Raw genomic sequence first — 20,445 nt, 5'->3', positions numbered from 1 at the left:
TAACAATATTAACTATATGTGTTAAACATGCTTGCATTATCATTAAACACCTTTAACTTGTTAACAAAAATATATATTTCCTAAATAAGTAAATATAAATTATATATATGAATGAGGTAGATCCCCACGACTTGATCAATTGAAAAGTAGATCGCCTGCAGAAAAAGTGTGAGCACCCCTGCACTACGCCATGCCGCCCCCGATGGGTGTAGCGCGCTAGTTGTCAGTTAGCTAATAGCGGAGCTATACTGTATTCTTTGAATATTATAGTATAGCAAAATAAGGTACCTATAGGACCATTAAAAAACTAATTTATACAGCATATATAAGTAGCTAGATCAGTTTTGCGTGCTAGTTATCAGCTTTCGATTAGCGCTGTAGTTGACAGCTAGCGAATAGTGGCGCTGTGCTGTCTTATTTTAATATCTTAGTATTGCACAATAACAAGGTGTCTTTAGGACCCGTTTAATTTGCAACACAGATTTTTACAGCATTTATAAATAGAGGGTCCCCACTCTTGCTCTCTGTGAATTTTGGGGGTGTTAGCTAATAGCGGAGCTATACGGTATTCTTTGAATATTATACTCTCGCAATATAAGGTATCTATAGGACCAGTTTAAATTAAAACTCAGTTATACAGCATATATAAGTAGTAGCTTACCTCTACATAGCTATATCAGTTTTGTCCACTAGTTACCAGCTTGCGATTAGCGCTGCAGCTGACAGCTAGCGAATAGTGGCGCTATACTGTATTATTTAATATCTTAGTATTGCACAATAACAAGATACCTTTAGGATCAGTTTGATTTAAAACATAATTTCATACAAGATGTATAAGTAGCGTCTCCTCGCTCCATCAGTTTTGGGGGTCAAGCACACTAGTTGCCAGCGAGCTAATAGTGGCGCTCTACTGAAATCTTTAAATATCTTAGTATTGCACAATAACAAGGTGTCTTTAGGACCAGTTTAATTTGCAACACAGATTTATACAGCATATCAAGTAGAGAGTCCCCACCCTAGCTCTATGCGGGATGGAGCTCGCTAGTTGTCAGTTAGCTAATAGCGGAGCTATACTGTATTCTTTAAATATTATAGTATAGCAAAATAAGGTACCTATAGGACAGACCTGGGCAAATTAAAGCCCGGGGGCCACATGCGGCCCGTTAAGCTTTTCAATCTGGCCCGCCGGACATTCCCAAATCATTTTTTTAGATCTTTAAGATGGAAAGTGTATCTGCCATTATGATGTGCAGCGATGTTTTCTAATGACCGTAAGTCTTCAACTATACTAAGTATTTCAATGGTTGGAATCTGTGCTTTTGCATGATATACTAGTTACTATGGTAATATAATTAGTTACTATGGTGATCTAAATTAGTTTCTATGGTCATCTAAGTCACAGCAGCTCAGACGAGGAACCAAGCGGTGTGGGTGGGGAGTGTTTCCACAGAGGCCAGGCTGAAATGCGGTGGTCAGGAACAGACGCGGAAGGAGATTTTTACAACAAAGTTCTAAAGCTTAGTGATATATCAGATATATCAGATTGTAGGTGAGTTTTTTTTACCCTTCGCATTCATATTTTGCTGTGTTTGTTGCGTTTCGCTTGATTGTAAAATATGTCGATCGAGAGAGGGTGTGATGTTCATATGTTGTCGATATTCAGCGTTTTATCAATCATAGTTAATATTGTAAATCCCAAATTCAATATTTTCATGTACATTCTGGGTGTCTCATTCAGTAAAACATTTTAAAATTCCATTGTTTTTCAAGCAGTCTGTCATAAAGTTTTTAGCATTCAATCAGACATTATTGTGAGGTTTTGTATTAGTGTTCCTAAAAATAGATATAGCGTCCCCCAGACACTTTTTGTTTTCAAAATTTGGCCCCCCGAGGCAAAATAATTGCCCAGGCCTGCTATAGGACCATTAAAACTAATGTAGCATATATAAGTAGTGGTTTACCGCGCCATAGCTATATCAGTTTTGTGCACTAGTTACCAGCTTGCAATTAGCGCTGTAGTTGACAGCTAGCGAATAGCGGCGCTATACTGTGTTATTTTAATATCTTAGTATTGAACAATAACAAGATACCTTTAGGATCAGTTTGATTTAAAAGGGAACATTATCACAATTTCAGAAGGGTTAAAACCATTAAAAATCAGTTCCCAGTGGCTTATTATATTTTTCGAAGTTTTTTCAAAATTTTACCCATCACGCAATATCCCTAAAAAAAGCTTCAAAGTGCCTGATTTTAACCATCGTTATATACACCCGTCCATTTTCCTGTGACGTCACATAGTGAAGCCAACTCAAACAAACATGGCGCATAGAACAGCAAGCTATAGCGACATTAGCTCGGATTCAGACTCGGATTTCAGCGGCTTAAGCGATTCAACAGATTACGCATGTATTGAAACGGATGGTTGTAGTGTGGAGGCAGGTAGCGAAAACGAAATTGAAGAAGAAACTGAAGCTATTGAGCCATATCGGTTTGAACCGTATGCAAGCGAAACCGACGAAAACGACACGACAGCCAGCGACACGGGAGAAAGCGATGACGAATTCGGCGATCGCCTTCTAACTGATTGGTATGTTTGTTTGGCATTAAAGGAAACTAACAACTATGAACTAGGTTTACAGCATATGAAATACATTTGGCAACAACATGCACTTTGAGAGTGCAGACAGCCCAATTTTCATCAATTAATATATTCTGTAGACATACCCTCATCCGCGCTCTTTTCCTGAAAGCTGATCTGTCCAGTTTTGGAGTTGATGTCAGCAGGCCAGGGAAGCTAGAGTCGATATTCTTCTCTTGATCATCTTCGGTGGCATAAGGGACGGTGTGAGCCAAGACATCCAGGGGGTTTAACTCGCTCGTCTGCGGGAGGGAACAAACTGCCGCCATTGCTTGCCGTGCTACCGAGGTCCTTTGTCCCTGAATTGCTCACACACTCCGGCAGATTCAATGGGGGTCTGGCGGCAGATTTCTTTGACTTTATCGTTGGAAATGCATCTGCTTTGAGTGTCGCAGGATATCCACACATTCTTGCCATCTCTGTCGTAGCATAGCTTTCGTCGGTAAAGTGTGCGGAACAAGCGTCCAATTTCTTGCCACTTTCGCATCTTTGGGCCACTGGTGCAACTTGAATCCGTCCCTGTTCGTGTTGTTACACCCTCCGACAACACACCGACGAGGCATGATGTCTCCAAGGTACGGAAAACAGTCGAAAAAACAGAAAATAACAGAGCTGATTTGACTCGGTGTTTGAGAAAATGGCGGATTGCTTCCCGATGTGACGTCACGTTGTGACGTCATCGCTCCGAGAGCGAATACTAGAAAGGCGTTTAATTCGCCAAAATTCACCCATTTAAGAGTTCGGAAATGGGTTAAAAAAATATATGGTCTTTTTTCTGCAACATCAAGGTATATATTGACGCTTACATAGGTCTGGTGATAATGTTCCCCTTTAAAACATAATGTCATACAAGATATAGAAGTAGGGGATCCCTGCTCTATTTATACATCAGTTTGGGGTTTTGGCCTGGATAACATTGAAGACCTCTGACATAGACCACAATGAAGTGTTTTAAATGTGGGGAAAAATAGACCCCTTTAAGGGTGCTCAGATATCAGCAGAGGTCTATCGATCAGCCTGTAACAATAAAGACCACTCCCGTAAAAACATTTCCCCCCCGATGGATGGTCAGTGCATGACAGGCCGGGCCCAGCGTGTCCTTTTCACCCCTTGCACAAACTCCGCGTGAACCCGCCGCGCACCCGGAGCCATGACCGGGGGTCATCCGGCGGTCAATGACGTGGACGCCGTGACAACAGTACTTCATGACTTTATTGATAATATGCTTTCCAAAATAAAAAATAACAATAAAATAACATGTTTTTTCCATCCATGTCAACAACTTGCATCCTATGGCCACATGGTGGCATTCCAATGCCGAGTTCTTCTTTTGCAAACATACCAAACGGAGTCGATTGTAGTTGGTTGGACGATGCCACTTAACTCGCAGCCCCCCCCCCCCCCATGCAACCCCAGCGAAGGCATAATAACCTTCATAAATACGGGCGACCCTGTCTCCTTGTCACAGACACACCCTGCCCCCCCCCCGGCCCCACGTCAACATGTGGACTCTCAACGTTTTGTTTAGTTGTTTCGTAAAGATGCAAACTCATTCTTCCTATGATGCATCTGCTGCGTTTAGGCCGCACGGGCACAGATGTCTATGATCCCTGAACGAAAGTGTGGCGTCCTCGCTCTGGTCCAGTTATTGCGACTGGAGGCAGACAGTGTGATTAAGTTGAGGTCATCCAGCAAACATCTGTGGCACCTGCTTCCTGGCGGTGCTCAGCTGTCATCACGTACGTTTAAAATTTTAAAAAAAATACAGGGAACAATTTAGGCCTGAAAATAGCTTGTTTGAGTGACGCAACATGCCAAAATACAAGACAATTAAATAAAAGTTGGCCAAAAAAAAACAAAAAAACGAATATCATATTGCATGTAAATATTGTATAAAATCCTTAAAAATACAGTTTAGGTAACTATTAAGTACTGAAGTCGTCACAGCCAAAAGTGCAGAGGTCCATAAATAAAACATGTGGGTAGACAGTGGGCTTCTTTTGGGTCTCCACCCCCCTACTACAACGAGCGGCTGGTCACAAGGTCAAAGTTCATAAACGAGGACGACCACACAAAGCAAGAGGGGGAGAGAGGTTGTGTCGACAAGAGGCACACCGAGGCGGCAGGTCCAGGTTGAGACTCCAGGTGTGTGTTTTCAGTCCTCGTCCTCATACAGCGTTTGACAAACAGGAGCATGTACAGCGTCCCACACACACACACACAAGTATTAAAGCTAACACAAACGTCAGAATAAATACACAAAAGGCAGAGCGGCGATGGGCTCCATGAATGTGTGTGTGTGTACCTTAGCGGGCTGCTGTGTGAGTCGTGTACACACTTCTCTACGCTCAGCACAGAAACCAGTCTGGGAAATCGTCAGCTTCAAATATGGCGGATTTGCGTCACATTTTTACTCGTATGTGCGGACATCGACGATGTATTTAATGTTCTTGTTCCGCTCACTTATTTTTTTGCTCACTTCAAGTACAGGTGCATGGCAAGACATTTGATTTCAGGAGGCCAATTAAAGACTATATTTGCTGATATTAGTATTTCACATAGGGCTGTGCCGGTTTTTGTGGAAAAGTATCTGATTGGTTATGGCCGATTTATGTCTTAAAAGGAAACTGCACTTTTTGGGGGGAATTTTGCTTATAATTCACAGTCCTGATGAGAGACAAGAACACACATGCTTTTCTTTTCTTAGTGCATTCTAACTCGTAAATAAAGACAAATAAATGTCTGCGGTAACACTTTAGAATGGGGAACATATTCACCATTAATTAGTTGCTTATTAAAGTAACAAAGACTTAATTTAGAGTTATTTGGACTCTAGGGCAGTGGTTCTTAACCTGGGTTCGATTGAACCCTAGGGGTTCGGTGAGTCGGGCTCAGGGGTTCGGCGGAGGTCAAAACACACCTGACTCATCGTGTAAATAAAAACTTCTCCCTATCGGCGTATTACGGATACGGCAACAGCAGAAGTCAGACTGATTTGCAGGTGTGTAATTTGTTGTGTTTATGCACTGTGTTGGTTTTGTTGTTTGAACAAGGTGATGCTCATGCACGGTTCATTTTGTGCACCAGTATAAAAACATGGTAACACTTTAGTATGGGGAACATATTCACCATTAATTAGTTGCTTATTAACATGCAAATTAGTAACATATTGGCTCTTAACTAGTCCTTATTAATGCCTTATTCGGCATGGTCTTATTATAACCCTAACTCTCTAACCCTGGCCCTAACCCTCTAACCCTGGCCCTAACCAAATAATTCTAAATGAAGTCTTTGTTACTTAGAATATGTTCCCCTAGTGTCCAAAAACCTCTAAATTAAGTCTTTGTTACTTAGAATATGTTCCCCATACTAAAGTGTTACCAAAAACATATAACTTTGTCTTGAATTTGAAAAAAAAAACCATTTTATTTTTCACTAAAGAAGGGTTCGGTGAATGCGCATATGAAACTGGTGGGGTGGGGTTCGGTACCTCCAACAAGGTTAAGAACCACTGCTCTAGGGGATCATATAAGGGCTAGGGTTACTAATAAGCAATAATTCTGAGGTTATTGAGGGAAGACTCTTAGTTATTGGCTTACTGGTTGTATAATAAGGCCATGCAGAATAAGGCATGAATAAGTACTTAATAATGACTGATTAAGAGCCAATATGTTACTAATTTGCATGTTAATAAGCAACTAATTAATGGTGAACATGTGTTCCCCATACTAAAGTGTTACCAAAAACATATAACTTTGTCTTGAATTTGAAAAAAAAAAACATTTTATTTTTCACTAAAGAAGGGTTCGGTGAATGCGCATATGAAACTGGTGGGGTTCGGTACCTCCAACAAGGTTAAGAACCACTGCTCTAGGGGATCATATAAGGGCTAGGGTTACTAATAAGCAATAATTCTGAGGTTATTGAGGGAAGACTCTTAGTTATTGGCTTACTGGTTGTATAATAAGGCCATGCAGAATAAGGCATGAATAAGTACTTAATAATGACTGATTAAGAGCCAATATGTTACTAATTTGCATGTTAATAAGCAACTAATTAATGGTGAACATGTGTTCCCCATACTAAAGTGTTACCAAGTCCGCTTACAATTGAGAGTCATGATGTCATTGTGTCTATACCGACCATAAAACCCAATAAATGACCATCCAAAAAGCACCAACGATCCGCCATATACATTTTGTGACCCAAATATTTACCATGTGTTAGCGATGTTGTTATTATAAGTGCTAATGTTAAGGACCTAGATATAGCGGCGCATTGATTAAGGAGAGGCAACTTCCTTATGCTACTGTATTGACATCCTCACATGCTTTCTCGCATCAAAGATCATGAAAGTTAAATTTAGATTATAAATCATGCCTTTCACCCTGAGGGTAAAATGATATGGACATAAAACTGAGAAGTTGGTCAACTTTGACAGCCAACTTAAAACCAGGGATGGCGAAAAAGATGCTGGTTTGCACCCACCCCTTTTTTTAAACTCTTTTCGAGGACTATGATTATTTCTTCATCTAAACAGGAATATTTGAACATCCAAACAGTCGGCATCCCAGTGACAGCAGACATTGTACAGTAAGTCATGTTTGATGGTTCTCATGAAGTCTACAGTGAGCAGCGATCAGTGAAGTTGTCGAAGGATAAAGCAAATGTGATGCGTCTATGAAATGTATGCTTAAAATGAGCAAAATACATAAATATTACATGTTACTATGAATGTACTTAGTGTGTATTTAAAAGGATGGAACTATTTTAGAGCGCTTTATAGGCGGAATAGAGCAACTCCAATTGACTCCGTTGTAAGCAGACTTTTGCACGCATTTATTAACTACTTAGAATACATAAAAAAACATTTACTCTTGTCTTACACAAGGATCGTGAATACGGTAATAGGCAAAATTCCCCCCCCAAAAAGTGCAGTTTCCCTTTAATGCTGATCACAAGCACCGATCTCATCTGACTATTTATTTTTGGTCCCCAGGCCTAAATGAATAATAATCACCTCCATTATGGAAATAAAACTGCAATTTCTAGTTTCTTTATGGAGGACGAGGCTAAACATGTTACACATCGACAGCAAACCAGGAGCAGACATGCTAATATCTAAGTTAACCGCTAAGCTAGATGTAAACAACACCAAGGAATAAGTGCTTAGTAAAGTTTAAAAGAAGTGTAGATGGAACCACGTTACAGCAGAAAGTAAGCAGATATTAACAGGTACATTAATAAGAGTCTGTAAATAGAATAACATAACAACTGTTGGTGTGTCCGCATTGTCAGTCAGTATACGACACATAAGAGGAGGGTCGGATAGATCCATAAATTGGTGGCATCGATACCAGAGGTAGTATCAGTATATAACTGATACAAGAGTAATTATAGACACTTATTTATTTGGTGTCATTTTTGTTTATGTTTACAAATTCAGGGATTCATTCCCTGGACACAAGGGATCTGTTAAAACTGTCAATAACACTCGCCATAAATAAATGGAAAACTGTACAGTTAATACATATGATCGATATCAGCCGATCTTACTCATGAATGACGGAATCGGCAGCATAAAACCCTGATCGGAGCAACCCTGATTTTACAATATTAATCTTTGATGCGGGAGTCACTTTGATACATTTTGTACCAACGTACTGTAGGTCACGTATATGCTAAAAAACATCCACATCTTAACTTAGGGTTATCCTTGACAAAGAAAATTAGTGTAATATTGAATAAGACAAACAAATTAGTGTAATATTCACTAATATAGCTTATTATTAATGAATTACAGTGATGTCTGTACTAATAAGACGCAACTTTTTCCCCACACTTTGAACCCTATGCTTTATATAATGCTGTGGCTAATTTATGCATTTTTTCGTATTCACAAGCTTCGCGTGTCGCCAATGAATTTAGCCTGGTCCCATCAGACCACTGAAATTGTTCATATTAAATTAAACACACTCACACAAGTCAGTCAGTTAGCTATTTAGCACACTATGGACTCACCCTCATCATAGAGAAGAAACAATGAAATGCACAAGACGCAGCCCCAATGCCAAAGACGATCGACACAGCCATCGAAAAAGGAAACAGCCGCTGCACAGAACAGAAATCCACCACTACTTATGGGCCACAAAAGGTCGGACCGGTGCATGCCGAGGAAAACAAAGTCATCAGTTATAGCGCGCAGCTTGAGAAGTATGCCATGTTACAGGCACTGTCTTTAGTTACATATGTGAATAAACATAAGCACATGTGTAAATATTTAATGTTTCAATATGTATACCTGCGGGTTATTCAAGGAGACTTGTGCGGCCAATATATGTACAAAACAAAATTTGGCCAAAAAGTAGGTTGGTGTGGCTTATGTTTGGCTGCTCTCTATGGTCCGGAAATTACGGTATGTTAAATTAGTCAGAAGCTAACAAAAAACTAAAAAATTAGCAGCTGGCTGAAAATATCCCTGCTGTAAACTATAATCATCCAAATTATGAATACATTTTTTGCTGAAATATTTCACTATGTGTGTAGTGACAATATAATCTGATTTATTGAGATACATCTGTATCAAAAAGCAGAGTTAAAATGTATACTGCCACCTACTGTGTGAAGTTATACGGATGAGCCACATTATAATGATACATTATACAGACTGCCCCCATCAAGTGTTTATTAGGGTGGACAGGCTCGCGCATAATCTATTTGTGGCCCGTTACAAATACATGTATGTATGGGAAACACTGTTTTTAAGTAGAGGTGTTCTGATACAACTTTTTCCATTTCCGATACGATACCGATATTATCCTAATATATCAGCGCAAATTATCCGTACATACTATTATCATTTCGTAGAGTGGAATGTTAGTTAAAGGGTTGATGAAGTGAAATTACTCAAAGAACAATGGTACGTATGAAAAACACTAACCTTATGACAGATTTATGCTTTTGAAGTGGAGTGCTAATTTGTTTTTGGGTGACATCTGGCGGTCACAATAATACAAAGTTGAATGTTGCAGGATACGTTTCTGCTTGGGTTAGGGTTATTTATAAGTATAATGCAACTATGATTATCTGATATTTATTTACATCGAGACTGCAATATTGTTCAATTAAGAACACTTATTTTGTACGTCTATCTTAGCTGTTGTGTAGCTGCAAACTCCTAGTAGCCTACCGTGTTCACCATTTGCAATTGACAAGAAAATATCAACTTTGTGTTCTTATTGGAGGACATTTAGATGTTAACTGGCTGTTCAGCTTTGCACAAGTAAACGCGCTACAAGACTGCTTGTATCAGAGATTTCAGATGCAAGCCGATATCAATATCGGATTGGGATGCCCCTATTTTTTAAGCAAAGAATATGTATTTGGAAAGGGGGAGTTCCCTTTCAATCACCATGTGCATGTGTTATATGTTCTGATGTTTCTGGTGGCGTGGTGAGAAAAAGTTGACATAAATTAAAAAAACGGATTGAGTTGCAACGTGTGTAATTAGACTTAGACATATTTTGTTGTGTACGTGACCCGAGTATAAGCAGAGGAAGTCTAGCGGGCAACTCTTCTTTAGCTACGTTATCGCTGGCATGTTTAAGATGCACCATTTTAGCAACGCTGAAGATGACTCACACGCTCTGGCTTTAACGAGACCGCTTTAAGTCGTCACTCTCACTGTACATCTCCAGCAAGGAGATCATTGCTGTTTACTATCCTGGAGCCTTAAAATGTCCGTCACACAGCAGCCCGAACCAACAGTTACTACAGCTAAGTCATATAACGTACCCCCCCTCCCCCCCAAGAAAAACACTGATCTAGCGGCAGAAAGCAAAAACGTGATCACCTGTTCAACATTCTACGGTTCCTACAGGAATGATGATAATAAGGGACGCTAAGTGGAGGGGTCAACAGCCTACAAGGACACTGAGGAAGAGAAAGGAAGCCATTAAGACAATACTGGATATTCAGGCAGCCCAATTAACACTTGCCGCCCCCCGCCCAGGTGAGCAGGGGGTTGTGGAACACCCACCTCACGCTGCAGAAAGGCACTAGAGTGGGCTTGTTGCTGGGCGTAGAAAAATAAAAGCCATATACATTCATAGCTCACAGGTCATTTACCGCAAATCCGGGAGTAGAAACAAAGACAATTGTAGAAAAATAAAATGTAAAAAAAGGGGGAGAGGGAAAAGTTGGCCCCTACTTTTCCTTATTTTTGGATTCCCGGGAGACGAATATGGCTACTTTGTGTTGTTTGCTAGCCCACCTTGAACGCCACCGGAAGGCAAATCAGGAGTGGCCGGCGGCAGCCAGCGGCGGAGCCCTTTGGTGCACGCCAACGTGGGAGGCTGCAGAGGAGGGATGGAGATAGTCGAGGAGGAGGGTGGCTGCTGGCGGGAGGTCACGACTCAGTTTTCAGTGCAAGGGGAAAACGTGTGTTCAGATGTCAGGACAGCAGAGAAATGTCATCCAAACGCACACTTGTGACATGTTCAGTGTGAAGATGGGAGCCATGCACCGACTTTCTGTGCCTAGAAGACGAGTCAGTCATGATGAAGACAACATCCAGCTCAAGGAGGAGTGATCTGCCCAGTAAGGAGTGTAAATTGGGGCCAGAAGGACGAGGTGTGGTTTAGAGGAAAGCAGCATGAGTGCAAAGAGGAGAGAGTGGAGGTGCATTCCACAGGTCTGCACCAAAGAAAAAACTGGTAGATGGAGTTCACTTCCGGTCTCAACTCTCTCGATCACGCCTTCCTCCTCTTCACTGCTGCTCCTTTGCCGGCGTCATGTGAAGGTGCAGCATCTTCGTGTGTGTGCTTCTTTGTTCCTGCGCAGTGTTTGTGTGTGTGTGTGTGTTGTTGTTCAGTGATTCAGTCTGGCCTCCGGTCTCCTCGGGGAGACGTCGCGACCTCCTCCTCAGCTGTCCGCGCCACTCGCTGTCACGTGGCCGTCGCCTCCAGGTAGCTCTGTAGTTTGCGGACGGTGGACTCGTCCAGTGAAAAGAGGTCAAAGTCAAAGGTGGTGTTGGTCACGTTGAAGTGGCCCGTCTCCTCGATCAGGTTGACAATCTGAAGACACAAAGGGAGAGTTACTCACTTTGTCTTCGGGATGGATTTACTTTGCGAGGGCCCAATTCCGATTTAGGTCCTTTGTTGGCAATATGTGTGTACATGTATACATTCATGTATTTGTGGCGCTCCACATTTAGATTTACCGTAACCAGTTAACTAGCAGTATACATCGTACAGTATTCGGAAAATTACTTTTTAAAAGTAATAATCATAGTTACTTTATCAAAAAAGTGATTGAATTACTCTTTAATAAATGTAATTCATTACTCGGGAATGTAATTCTTGCGTTACTTAAAAATAAAAAAACTTCAAATATATGGTATATGCAGTTGAGAGATGTTTCATGAGAGCAGAGTGTGTGCGCCTTGAAAAGGCGGTGTCTGTTGCTAAGTGACGTGTGACATCAGCAAGAGTGCGCTCAGAGAAGTATTTTAGTTCAGCGGTGTTTGTTAGCTTAGCAGAGGCAATTTGCAGGACATGACAGCAGCTCCTGTTGAATCTTTTCACTGGATTGTGTTAGCACCAGTTGTTAAAGAGATTGAATGTGTTTCGATGGCTGTCCTGTCCCATTGTTCACAAACAGGGTGATCATTGATTTGTTTTGTTGTTCATTATTCCCTCGTAGTGTGTGTCCATGTGTTTGTGTACTTAGCCTACATGTTGTTTTCTGTGTGATGTTGCCTCCTCCTATTTAATATCAAGTTTATTTGAGTGTGGTACTGTGGCTGTTGCTTTCATTAGTAAAAAGTTATTTCTGCATTGAACTTGCTGTGCTTCTGATGCTGTCCCGATGACATATAACCACATCAGAAGTAGCATGCTACATTACATCAAACGCATTGGTAACTGCTTTGTAGTATACATAAAAGTATTTTATTTAGATTACTTGTTACTATTAAAAGTAACACTGGCATTATGTAACGCAGTTTTTCCTAACACTGACATCGTAACTTTGCTTTTAACACTGCTCATACGCACCTGGTCTGCCAGAGAATAAGAGTATGAAGCTGGAGGGACCAGAGCTGCCAACTGTGGAACTTTGTCACTTTACCCTTCTAGATAATAGCGGTGTGACAATTTTTAATTATGATCCAATTAATTAATTATGAGAACGTAAATTAAATAAACATCGTTAAATCCTCTCTATCATGTCTCGAACCTTCCGCCTCCTCTTTTTTGCGAGAGCGTTCTCCACTCCAGTCTGCACAAACATATGCTGCTGTTTATTGCGCCGTCGTGTGCATGTTAGAGTGCCTGCTGGTCACAAAGCCCTGCAGGAATGTAGCAGCAGAATGCGTCAAATACAGCCGCAAAATATACTTTGACGAAATAAAAGCATTTTATTGTAAGTTTATGAGCTAGAGTATGTGTAGAACTATATACAGACATATTATTTTGGTTTATTTCGTCAGAAAAACTAACGTCAAAACCACAGCAATTGCCTGCACCTGGACATAGCCACACACGTCCTTGGTAGCAGTCATGGTGCCTGTTTTTAAGTCGGCCATACTCTCTTTATACATGAATCTGTCTCTAACACACAGAATAAGTCTGGTGCTTAAGTCATAGAAAAGTTTCTTAAGCGCAAATATTATGACTAAAGTGGTGAAGCTGTATTTTTTTTTTCACATTAATTTTAATGGCAGTTTAGTTAAGAAACATAAATATTAAATGAGTTTGTTTTTAAGCACAGCATTATTGTAATTACTTTTTATTTTTCTTCAGCGAGTCGCTTTTTATGCAGTATATTTGATAGTAGTTATTTTTCTTATCAGCCTGACCTAACCCTAAAGTTTGTGTTAAACAAATAATCTTTGTGATTAACACATGGTTTCATAAATTTTGACAAAGTTGTAAAATGTAAGTAGGTTAGATACACAAATTGAATATGAAAATTGAAAATCAAGACGAGTAAAATTTCTAATTCAGTGTTAATATTTGAAATCAAAAAGGTTAAGAACACCCGTTCTACAATATTAATACATCATTTTCATTGACAATTAGCAAAAGGTTATACATTTTTTTCCAACTCTTTCTTTCGCACAGGAAGTGCAACTTAATTTAAACATGCAAAAGTTAAGTCGTAAATTAACTCTCAGGAAAAGGCACGGAGAAGGGGTAGGATTATATCATCTCCTTTTTAGATGTATTGAAATATGCAAATGTGATTACATCAGGTCCCTAATGTAATTTGTTAAACTTGTCTAAAACAAATAAATCATGACTATAATCAAACCATAACTAGACAAAGCTTATAAACACAATTTCGTCATTTGGCAACACTTTGCCCTCCTGGTGAAATAAGTAAACCAGTCATGTTCCAAGTGTGGCCTGGGGGCCGTTAGTGGAACACGGCTTTTTATGGACCCGTATATCCTACTGTAGAAATAAAATAAACCAAAAAAACCCCCATCAAAATAGAGCAAAAAGGCATAAAGTTATGAGAAAAAGCTGAAATGTTGATGCAAATAATAAAGACACAAATATTTGTCTTCACATATACAGTACGTATAACATTTATTTAGCCTTTTTATTAACCTATTTCATTATTATAAATTACTACATCAGCAATACCCACCCCTTTGTTGTCTTTTTAAGGTTATACCCCATAAATCAAAATCGTAATTGAAAATCAAGTTTTCAGCAAATTAAAAAATATATATTTTAGTTTTGGCAAAAACAGTACAGACTTAACTGTATTACATTTATGACAAAATGTTTACCAAAATTGCATTTCCTTTATATGACCGCACCTAGAATTAGGTCAACATTTCTTGTTGCCCGGTGTACTTGATTGTGAAAAAATATTTCTAAAAAAATATTCATCCTTAGTCGAGATCCAACACTTCAGAACTAACGGTGGTCCTAAAAACACGACTGACCCAGTTCCATCAACAGTTCTACATGTCATCATCACACAACACAAAGCAATAGATAACAATGCCAGCAACAATTACGGTAGTTGCCGGTTCACTTCAAATCCCTGCACAAGTTTTAGGATTATATGAGATTGTGTAAAAGAACTTGCTTAGCTTGAATCAAGAAAATGTGACAATGACAAAACTGTTGAATAAGCAGCATAAAGTATATCAGTAGTCAAAGAGCAGACAGAAACGTGACAACCATGGCAGTATGAAATAATATAAAGATATGAACACACACCTGCTGTAGGATGTTACGTTCTCTTAAAGCCATCAGTCTGCGATGGAGGTCAACTAATTCTTCTGTGTAGGCCTTGACAAGAGGGAGGGTGCAGAGGATAGACAGTCATGATTCACATTTTCAACACTGGTGCTTTTAATGGTTAGAGGGATATACAGATTTGTGCTTGGTTGTAAATCATCACTTTCAATATAAACAGCCTTGACATGATTTTAATACACCACTACATCTGAAGGGTGTTTATGAGCACTTAACCATTTCCAAATGGGTTACAACGGTTCCTAATTTTGCTGCTGACATATATGATAACATATTGCGTCATTTCCAGTTGAGTTATTTTCTCAAAACTATTCTTAATCTACTTGTTAATAGCTGGTTACTTGCTATTGTAACATGTTTCTATCTACACTTCTGTTCAAATGTAATAAACACTTATTCTTCTGTTTTTTGATAATTGATACTACAAATTTGGGTATCGATCCAATACCAAGTATTTACAGGGGCAGTATTGGCATACTTGCCAACCTTGAGACCTCCGATTTCGGGAGGTGGGGGCGTGGTCGGGGGTGGGGCGGGGCGTGGTTAAGAGGGGAGGAGTATATTGACAGCTAGAATTCACCAAGTCAAGTATTTCATACATATATATATATATACACATACATACATACATACATACATATATATATATATATATATATATATATATATATATATACATATACATATATATATATATATATATATATATCTACATCCTGAAAATATGCAAATAAAACTGTGTTTAGATCATTGATACTTCAAACTTGCATAAATAAATATTAAGGAATATAACAACTTGGCTTCTGATTGTTTCAAAATGTAATGAATAAAATGCTGAAGTTGTTGATAAACAAGCAATTGTTTTAATAATTAAATTTGGTCATTTTAAATGAATTATTATGATAATTTAAAATCAATTATTTCAAATATGTTTATTTTAATGTATAATTCTATGGCTGGATGTAATAAGGAGTCACAAAAAAATACAAATAAAAATACAATTAATTTTGATGTTTTTAGCAAAATATAGTAAAAATGTATTTAGTTTTTTTTTTTTTTTAATTAATAAATATATCTATTTTTAGGTAAAATGAAAACATAATAATACAATTTATCTCTAGTCTGGATGATTTAGTTCTTGTCACCCTGTTGTCCTCCCGTCATGAAAAAAGGCTGTCCTCACTCAGGTCTGCATGGAGCTGGAGGGGGCGTGGCTTCCAGCTCCAGCTGAAAATCGGGAGATTTTCGGGAGAATATTTGTCCCGGGAGGTTTTCGGGAGAGGCGCTGAATTTCGGGAGTGTCCCGGAAAATTCGGGAGGGTTGGCAAGTATGGTATTGGTCATATCAATGCGGATACTTGAAATTTTCAAGATCATTGAATGATTACATTTTTGATCACAAAAATAATCAGACAAAAACTAACTATCGATATTTGTATCAATCCGCCACCTTTGTTTACATTCCGTAACTCTAGCTTAGTGGTTAGCATATCCTCCTATGGTGTGTAGTGTAGCATAATTAGCTATTTCTCATCCTCCAGTGATAATGTTACGTGCAAGAAACAGTTTACTGACTTAGAAGTAGCTTTGCACTGTGGAGGGACATTAGCCACTAGCAAGAATGCTACATTGCATTGATTCGATCGTTCGCTTGTCGCTGTCAAATTTGCAGGGCACAGCTAGAATGTATCATCAACATGCATTATCACGATATGACGATAGTATTAAAAACTATCGTCGGCAAAATTTATATCATCTATATTGTCTATATTGCGCAATAATTTAATATGTATGGATTGAAGCATAAAAAGTTTGATTTACCCTTCCTACCTTGTCGTATCCCTTCTTCAACACCTTATCAGAACGGAAAGAAGAGTCTGGACTCTTCCTGCCTGACACCTGCACTCACACCGAGAAAATAGATTTTTTCAAAGTTATGGAATACAGGAGAGGGAGGCTGTGATTGCTGGAAATGCTGCAGCTTGAATGGCACCTTGGTAAATAAATATAGCAATTAATACCTAAATATAATAGAAAATGGCGCTGCTTGGACACAAAAGATGTACTTTATAACATTCAGACAAGCTAAACCTTTTGCATTGTTCTGAATAAAGTCATCTTAATTCAGGCCCTAAAAAGCCTCAGTCAATATGTCAATAATCCAAGGCACAAAACCAGGTCTCACTTTGTTATTGGAGGAGCTGTGTTTCTGTGGGGGTGGCGCAGGGTCTCGACTGGGGCGGTGCGAGCCGTCACTGCTGTCACTCTCGCTGTTCAGGCTGAGTCTGGTGGGGGACAACAAGGTCAGAGGTCAATCCCACACAGAATGACAAAATGTCATACTGCATGTGTGTTCGCACGTCTTAGTCAATGTGTGTTCGCATGTCTTAGTCACTTTTAGTACACAGATGGAGACCTAAAAAAAACAAAACTAAAACAACTCTGTCCACTCTGTCATAATATACTACTTCTATTACTGTGAATTTTTTATGAATTGAAAAACAAGACGCATATGTACTACGGATGTTCCGATCAAATACCGTATTTTTCGGACTATAAGCCGCAGTGTTTTTCATAGTTTGCGACTTATATGTTTTTTTCCTTCTGTATTATGCATTTTCGTCAGGTGCGATTTATACTCCGGTGCGACTTATACTCCGAAAAATACGGTACTTATGCAGCCGATTTCCATCATCCTTGAGTGAGATTGGCCGATAACACGATTACATGTATTAATTGTAAATATTTACAGTAAGTGCTTTTGACAGTTTAACAATATCAACATAATATTTAAACTGGTTCCTTATAATTTTATTACATACAATTGTTTGATCAAAACAAAGTCAATAGTAGTTTCTGATTTTGTTTAGTTATCGTGTACCATTGAATCCTTTGGTTTTTCCCCTCAAAGTCCTCATGTTCGGGAATTTATTCCCTGAATTTGACACAAACAACAACAAAAATATTTTGATAAAAAAAAAATATCAACTTAATCAATCTAGTATTAAATATACTGATGCTACCTTTAGTATCGACACCACCAATTTTATGGATTGATCCGCCCTCCGTTTACGTGTCGTGTACTGACAATGCTGACACATCAATAGTTGTTATATTATCCTCCCTCTTTCTGCTGTAACATGGTTCCATCTACATTTCTTGAACTTTCCTAAACACGTATTTATTGGTGTTGTTTCAAGATAGCTTAGCATTTATCTATTAGCATGTCTGCTCCTGGCTTGCTCTTGTTGTGTAACATGTTTTTAGCGTGTGATAAGATACTTATATGTAGGAATGGAGGTGAGTATTGTTAGCTTAGGAGAGTGGCTCTACACTGTGTATGGAGACACATAATTAGCTGCTATCAGCCTGGGGACTAAAAATACAGTGTCAGCCAGAGTGGATCTGCATTTGTTATCGGCATTCAATGGGCAATGGCAATCACATATTTTTAATGAAAATCAGCCGATACTGATCGGTGATTGATCAATTGGCACAACCTAATATTTACATTTCATGTAACACTTATGCCAGATATCAAAGGGAATGATATAATGGACTGCTGGACTGCTCCAACAAACGCTTAAAAAAGTCCCACTAAAAACACTGACCGAGAGTCACGGTTGGGGGGGTTAGTCTTAACAGGGGTCTCCTCCTCCGAGCTGCTGTCGTCATCGTCCGACTCTTCTAACTCGGTATTTTCCACCATGGAACGCAGGGGACCTGGGAGAAACAAAGACATATGACCTAATATAGATATGAACTACCGGTAATATGACATTACATACTAATGAATAAGAGTCCTAATGCTAATATGACATTTTTTTGCTGACTCTTGCAACTGTGGTCCAATTGCATGAGGTGAAAAACTCTAAGTCAGTGATTTTCAAACTGTGGTACGCGTACAACTGGTGATATGCGGGCTCCATCTAGTAGTATGCCAGGGAATCCCTTAATTAAATACTCAAACACAGTGTTACTGTTCAAATTGTGTGTACCGGTAATGTTACAGTGGCCTTAAAATATTAAATATACTTGTGAAATAAAACCGCTGCCTTGTTTTTAATGAATTTTTATGCCTTCTACGCTACTGTATTTTTAGTCTTGGTCATTATGGTGGTACTTGGAGGGTAGCATGTTTACTGATGTTGTATTTGGTGAAAAAATTATTAGACGGATGGACAGAGATGATCATTATTGTAAAACACGCAAATGTTTCTCACTAAATATGTTTCCACTTTATTACACATGCTAGGTTGAATAGGCCATACCTTTTCCTTCTTTCTGTACCGGCTCAAAGTCTGAGTCAGAGCTGGAGTCTGAGCTGGAACTTGAGTTCGAAGGATTAGAAGGCGCTGATTGCTGTAGGAAAAGCACAAAAGGAGCAGCAACAACATTGTAAGACAATTAAAAGTACCCTCTATATCTCGCAAACCAGCTGGTCGAGGCAGATGGTCGCCCCATACTGAGTCTTGGCTTCGTTTAAGGTTTCTCCTTGTGAGACAGGAGTTTTTGACTTCGCCACTATAACAAAGTGCTTGCTCACACGAGGTTCTGATGATTTTCTACACTGTATATCAGGGGTTGCAAACTCGTCGATCACGATCGACCATTCGATCTCTGGGACCCTATCGGTCGATCGCGAAGAAAGAAAAAAAAAAAAAAAAAAAAAAGGAAAAAAAAAGTATTAAAATGACATCAGTGACACCCCTATCTGGAGAATTACCAACAGACCTGCCATTAGGCAAGCGTTTTAAACCCTGAACACGCCCACACCTTTCTCTCTTCAGCCTCACATCCTTCGCTCTCGACACCGTGGCCACAGCCCCGAGTGCAGCCACGCACTACACCTGCTGTTCTCGCAAACGCGCATTGCATGACATGCTCATAAATCATCGAGCTGCAACAATGCATTGGGGCTGACTGTTGCAACAAATGTGACATTTTCTAGCATCCAGCATCAAACAACTCTTCTCTAAACCATGACCATCATTGATCGTCTGCGACGGGAACAAACTTCCCCCTTCATCCCCTCTTTATCACACAGGATAAACAAGCTAGATGAACAGCTGATTTTACTAAGTCCGGTGGTGACATAAGACAACCATGTGACTAGCGTCCCATATGTAACCAGGATGAACAAATATACTACAGTATTAAAACTATAGTGGCTATAAACAATTAGCTTCTGGGGTGCCCAAAGTGCATCACAGGGGCCATGTGTTCAGGGACATTACTAAAATCTTAACAGACCAGCAAAAATTGGGAAAACAGAAGAAATGCAATGAGAAAAAGCCAAAATGTTGAAATCAGCCAATAATAATGACACAAAGCTTCTGAGACCAGGGATCTAGGGCTCAAAAAGGTTGGCGACCACTGCTGTATAATGTGTGAGCTCTTTTTTGAGAAAATTGATTGATATCTTTTTTTGTGTTGAAACAGAAAAATTAGGAACTATAGCCTGTTTGAATATTTGGACTGAATCTTGAACCATAAAACCACTCTTTGACATCATCGGCAATCTCCAAG

At 39.3% G+C, this 20,445-nt stretch overlaps 1 protein-coding gene across 2 annotated transcripts in view; it reads right to left on the bottom strand.

Moving 5' to 3' along the window:
* Positions 1-6,365: 6,365 nt before the first annotated feature.
* The window catches only part of mllt1a (MLLT1 super elongation complex subunit a), a 50,162-nt gene continuing 36,082 nt past the window's right edge, over positions 6,366-20,445 (bottom strand). Inside the window, exons 7-12 of one of the 2 annotated variants that reach the window (XM_061975819.2) lie at positions 19,188-19,278; positions 18,528-18,639; positions 17,102-17,201; positions 16,738-16,815; positions 14,878-14,949; positions 6,366-11,712 (exon numbers count right to left, since the gene is read on the bottom strand). In XM_061975819.2, the coding sequence (XP_061831803.2) occupies positions 11,584-11,712; positions 14,878-14,949; positions 16,738-16,815; positions 17,102-17,201; positions 18,528-18,639; positions 19,188-19,278 (582 nt within the window). In that variant the 3' untranslated portion in view covers positions 6,366-11,583. The remainder of the gene's footprint in view (positions 11,713-14,877; positions 14,950-16,737; positions 16,816-17,101; positions 17,202-18,527; positions 18,640-19,187; positions 19,279-20,445) is intronic. The other variant, XM_061975820.2, reaches the window with a different exon arrangement.

Source organism: Nerophis lumbriciformis, linkage group LG14 (assembly GCF_033978685.3).
Source record: "Nerophis lumbriciformis linkage group LG14, RoL_Nlum_v2.1, whole genome shotgun sequence".
Lineage (NCBI taxonomy): Eukaryota > Metazoa > Chordata > Actinopteri > Syngnathiformes > Syngnathidae > Nerophis > Nerophis lumbriciformis.
Note: the sequence above shows the minus strand (reverse complement) of the source record. Positions and strands in the feature narration are given on the sequence as shown.